Source organism: Alligator sinensis, unplaced genomic scaffold (assembly GCF_000455745.1).
Source record: "Alligator sinensis unplaced genomic scaffold, ASM45574v1 scaffold1667_1, whole genome shotgun sequence".
NCBI classification, from domain to species: Eukaryota; Metazoa; Chordata; order Crocodylia; family Alligatoridae; genus Alligator; species Alligator sinensis.
The window spans coordinates 781,608-787,288 of NW_005842504.1; the positions used below are offsets into that span (position 1 = coordinate 781,608).

At 55.2% G+C, this 5,681-nt stretch overlaps 1 protein-coding gene across 1 annotated transcript in view; it reads left to right on the forward strand.

Annotated features, from left to right (window-relative positions):
• The window catches only part of LOC102370177 (cytochrome P450 2G1-like), a 14,574-nt gene that overhangs the window by 3,893 nt on the left and 5,000 nt on the right, over positions 1–5,681 (forward strand). Inside the window, exons 2-6 of the mRNA XM_006031397.3 lie at positions 3,140–3,302; positions 3,610–3,759; positions 4,414–4,574; positions 4,900–5,076; positions 5,340–5,481. Coding sequence (XP_006031459.2) covers positions 3,140–3,302; positions 3,610–3,759; positions 4,414–4,574; positions 4,900–5,076; positions 5,340–5,481 — 793 coding nt within the window. The remainder of the gene's footprint in view (positions 1–3,139; positions 3,303–3,609; positions 3,760–4,413; positions 4,575–4,899; positions 5,077–5,339; positions 5,482–5,681) is intronic.

The window sequence follows — 5,681 nt, forward strand, 5'->3', positions numbered from 1 at the left end:
ACACCCTCCCCCCCAGCGGAGAGAGGTGGAGGCCATCCCTTCCCAGCAGCTCGCTGCCTCTCTCACCGAAGACTTGACTGTGGTCATGGAAGCCAAAGCCTTCCCGATGACACCAGCGCCGCAGTCTTTGGTTCGCTACCTGGATCCTCCTCTCCCTCCTCAGCCCGTAGCCCGAGACTGGGAGGATTGAAGAAAACATCACCTGTGCCCCAGATCCGTTAGCCCCGCACCCAAATCCCTGTAGCGCCTCATGACCCGGCTGGGATTGCTCCGAGCCGTGTCATTGGTGCCCACATGGATGAGGAGCATGGAATAGTGGTCTGTGGGAGCTCAGGGATCTTCTCCGCAATGTCTCGGATGCGGGATCCTGGGAAGCAGCAAACTTCCCGGGCTGAGGGGTCGGGGCGGCAGATTGCCCCCTCCGTCCCCCTCAGGATGGAGTCTCCCATGACAGACTTTGCGTTTTGTCGTGGTGAGAGCAGAGGCGGTAGCTACGGTAGAGCCCATGCTGTCTGCAGGAGCTGGCAGCTTAGCAGGCTCTGCTGGGGCTGCAAGAGGTTCATACTTGTTGGAGAGCTTCAGCGGGACAGGGGCCTTGGGGCCCTTGACCACCTTGGTCCAACCCCTGGCTGGACAGTACGGGAGGTCCCTGAGTCCTCCTTTGTCCTGGAGGGAGACCGTGGTCGACCCTCTGCCTCCCAGGGGAGAAGGGCCTGGCAGTAGGAGTCGATCTCCTGCTTGCAGTCCCTGATGGCACGCAGTCTCTGGACTGCAGCCTGGAGCTCCTCCAGCTGGTGTGCCAGAGACCCCAGTAGGGAGTGGACCCCACAAGGGGAGGTGGCCATGCTCCTGGGCCCCGGGGGGGGCAGACCCCGAGGGGACCCTCGGGGTGCAGCGCGTGCCCATCCGTGGCATGCCGCTAGTAGGCCAGTTGCGGCTGGGACTGTCTACCCTGGGGGGCTCACAGGCAGGGCCTCGGGCCCTCCCACTCGCCCTCCTGCGCAAACTCACGTGCCAACTCGTGTGCCAGGCCCAGGAGCACGCCTGTTTGCATGGCCTGTTCGCACAGCTCCCTGGGGGGGGCTTGTTGGGGGTGCTGGGGGTCTCTCCTGGAGTCCCTGGGCTCACGGGCTTACACCCGTGCATCTCGCACTGGAGCTGAGAAAGGAGTGAGACGTCTGCCTTCAAACCCAGTTTGCCCAGCAGCTACACTGGGCACAAAACCAGATTCGAACGTCTACTGGCTCATAGGACTGCGGAGTAAGAACTGACATTGCCAACATGCTGCAATGACATATTTGGTGGAAACAAACCAAGGCAGATTTGCTCAATCGTGTTTTTCTCATCTAGAATTGGGGCTCAAAAGCCTCCGGTCCAGCAACGACCCCCGCACCAGACAAGGACTCGCTACCCATGAACATTCAAGCTCACCCATGGTGACTCAACCCCTTGCATGCATGGACCAACCAGCTATCCCAGTCGTGATGTTTGTTGGCCAGACAACACAACGTATCCCCAACAAAATTCAGTACCTTGCCATGAACTCACCTTGTGCAGGCGGTCATCACATGTCCCTTTGTTGCCTGCTTCTCGGGTCCCAGCAACATCTCACCCTTCTTCCTTCCCGTTCACACCCAATGCAGATGAGAGAGAAGTTTGGGCCAGCGTTCATGGGGTATGTGGGCTTCCAGCGGGCTGTGCTTCTCCACAGCTAGGATACTATGAAGGAAGCCCTGGTGGGCCACACGGAAGAGTTCGGCAGCCACGGTGCAATGCCCTCACTGGACAGACTCTTGTAGGTAACATTCAGTTTGAGACAAAAGCACCGAGGAACCGATTCTGGTCATATAATCTTCCATCCAGAGGACAATCCATGCCCTTTACTTTTGGCAGACGGTTGGTCACTAGCGGATCTCTAATCTTGGGCGTTACACTGGGCCTTAAAGAAGCATCAGAAATGGCGCTGCAAATGCCTGTACTGGGAATCGTTTCATCTCTCTCACTGGAGAGAGTCCAGCAGAGGGCAAGAAAATAGTTAGGGAGACTGGGGAACATGACTTGTGAGCAGAGGCTGAGAGAACTGGGCTTATTTAGTTTGGAAAAGAAAAGACCGAGCGGGGATTGAATAGCAGCCTTCAACTCCATGAAGGATGGAGCTGGGCTGGTCTCAGTGGGGGGAGATGACAGAACAAGGAGCAATGGGCTCTGTCTGCAGCAAGGGAAGTTGAAGTTGGATATCAGGAAAATCTCTCTCATGACGAGGGTAGTAAGGCACTGGAACAGGCTTCCCAGAGAGGCTGGGGAATTTCCATCCTTGGAGGTTTTGAAGACCCAGCTAGACAAGCCTTGGCTGGGATGATGGAGTTGGGGCTGGACTAGATGTGACCTCCTGAGGCCCCTTCCCGCCCTCGCTGTCTGTGCTTCTGTCACTAGTGGCATCGCCACTATTCTGGTCTGGATGAAGCATTTCAGTTTCGCTTGGGTCTCTCTCTTTCTCTTGAGATGAATCTTGCAAGTTGAATTGCAGATCATCTACACATTTTTCATCCAGTGTCTCTGCTGCGACTATCTCGTTACTAGTGTGCAGGTTCTTGTTAACAGATTTCAAGTATTTTTTTCATTTAAATCACCTGCTTTTTTCATTGCCGTCATTAACTGAGCTTTTCATTTCCTGTTCTGAGCCCCTGACATCCTCCTCTGAGGTACTCACAACATTTTGTTTCCTTCCAAGGAGCATCTGGGCTCTGGCCCTGCTCCTGCCACTCTCACCGCCATCCAACCGCCCCCTTCCCCACCCCCCAGCGGTTAATGCCTGAGCTCCAACACACCCACCCAGCTCCCAGCTCTGCCTGCAGAGCTGCCCCACACCACCCGCACCCCCCTGACTAGTGTAACCTGGGTGGGCACCCACACCACGCACCCCTAAGGCCAGCTCTGACTCAACCTCACATGTGTGGCCCAACCAGGTATCCCAGCCATGAGATTTATTGGCCAGAAAACACAGTGCATCCCCACCAAAATTCAGTACCCTACCATGAACTCACCTTGCTTAGGCTGTCGCCACACATCCCTTTGTTGCCTGACTCCCGGGTCACTGCAACATCTGACCCTTCTTCGTTCCCATTCGCACCCAATGCAGGTGAAAGAGAAGTTTGGGCCAGTGTTCACGTTGTATATGCGCTTCCAGCGGTTTGTGGTTCTCAGCAGCTACGATGCCGTGAAGGAAGCCCTGGTGGACCACGCGGTAGAGTTTGGCAGCCGAGGTGCAATGTACTCATTGGAGAGATTGTTCAAAGGTCATGGTGAGTGACAGCAAGGACTGGGTTCTGACGTGGTTTTCGCTCAGAGCAAATCTAGGGGCCATAACACTATTAACAATCTCTTCCACATGCAGATGCTTGAGCTGGGGTCACACAACACATGCCCTTCCTATTCAGCCAAGGAACAGGCTGTGGAGATCAACAGCTCCATCCCACATTTAGCGAGCAGACTTTCAGGGAGGTTTTGCTGCAATATTTGCTACCTGCACATTTCTTTACACCATCGTTGACTGTTCTGGACATCACATCACCTGCTTCCTGCTCCATTGTCTGTCTTCCCCCCATGCAGGTGTGATCCTGGTTAATGGTGAACGGTGGAAACAGCTCCGGCGATTCTCCAGCTCAACCCTGAAGAATTTCGGCATGGGGAAAAGAAGCATCGAGGAGCAGATCCAGGTGGAAGCCCAGCACCTGGTAGAGGCGATCAGGGAAAAAAAAGGTTTTCAGATCTAGTGCTTCTACACAAACTGCTTTCCAGATCGCTCTGCAGATCGACTCCAGTGGCCTGCTCCACTTCGGGTTAAGGCACATCAGAAACATAACTGCTCAGGCACCGGTTTGCAAAGTTGCTCCACTCCTATCTGAGGGCCTCAAGAAAGACATCTCATAAACCCTCGGGACCCAGCAGCTCCCATCACCTCAGGGCCGGACAGGCCTCGGGAGGGCACTGTTTACAAGGCAGGGAGATCTGGACTGGGTGGCCAGTGCTACTGGGCCCGCTTTCTCCATGGACTTCATGCCCATCCCATGCTTTAGCTAATTTATAACAGCAGCAGACGCCATCCCTCTCAGAGGGCACACCTCTGGCTGCCTGCCCCGACACTGGCTGCAGCACAGGCATGCCAACGGGCAGGACAGGGCTCTAGCCCAGCTCGCTGCCCTCGAGCATCCCTGGCTGTTTTGCAGCCTATGGCTGCAGCAGAAATCAAGCCAGCTAATACAAAGTGAACCTGGGGGCATCTGCATATAAGGGGTCCCAACCCTCTGCTTAGGTCCAGCCCTGTGTTAACACCACACCCCACGCTGTCAGGACCCTCCACAAGCAGCAGGGCCCAGAACTGGTCCTCATCTCCCACCTCTTCTCTCCCACCAGGCTCTCCCTTCAACCCTGCCCTCCTCACTACTCATGCTGTATCCAACATCACCTGCTCCATCGTCTTTGGGAACCGCTTCGACTACGAGGACGAGAACTTCCTGAACTTGATGGGCAGCATGAACAACTTTTTTCTAGAAATGAGCAACCAATGGAACATGGTAGGAGATTTGTCTGGGTCAGGAGGAAGGCAGGAGCCTTGGTAGCGTGCTCCCATCTCTGCTCGTTGAGTAAAAAGGCCGCAATGCAGCAAACCCCAAACCCCCTCATCAGCTGGGGCCAAGGTGCAGAGCACCCATCACCTCCATTGGTTTGGAAGCTCCTCCCTTCCATCATGGGGCCAGGAGAGCATCTGCTTTCCTAAACCATGCCTTCACAGGGGGGTCTCAACCTGCTCCCTCCAAAGCCAAAGGTTATAGGATAAAAGCCCTAGCTGGAACAGACTTTCCACCCCTCTGAACCGTCCCCCCTCTGATCTGCCCGCAGCTCTACGAGATCTGTCCAAGGATCCTGCAATTCCTACCTGGGCCACACAAGCGGGTGCCGCGCATCTACAAGACACTACACGAGTTTATCCTGGAGAGGGTGAGGATAAACCAGCAGAGCCTGGACCCCAGCTGCCCTCGGGACTACATCGACTCCTTCCTCATCAGGATGGAACAGGTAAGCGGGGGCAGTCGTCACTGGCGCCACGGGCTATACAGAGGGTCCACAGGCTCTTCAGCCACGACTGAGCTGTGAGGCCGTGGACAGGAAAGTGCAAAGCTAGAGCCAACCATGCAACCGGGCCCAAAGCCTCCCCTTCAGAACGTCATCCAGGGCTTGGGGAACAGAGGACTTCTCCAGGCAGAGCCCAAATCCCATTTCATTTGTAATGCTATGCTGCCATTATTCACTACAAGCTCTTCTCACCCCTTTTGTCCAAGGAAAAGCAAAACCCACTGAGCGAATTCCACACCACAAGCCTGGTGGAAAATGTGATACAATTATTTATTGCTGGGACAGAAACGACTTCCTCCACCTTGAGATACGGATTCCTGCTCTTGGCCAAATACCCGGAGGTGCAAGGTAACGGGGACACGAGACTGCAGCTAACAGGCCTATGGGGGACACGACAGAGAAGGGGGCTGGGGAGATCAACCGAAACCCTTTTATAGAAAGTGGCCCCAAGTTTGATAAGCAGCCAGTCACACCTGGGAGTTTGCAAAGGTTGAGCCAACGGCAAGGACTGGAAATGCAGGTCAGGTGCCCCTACCATCCTCTTTCCC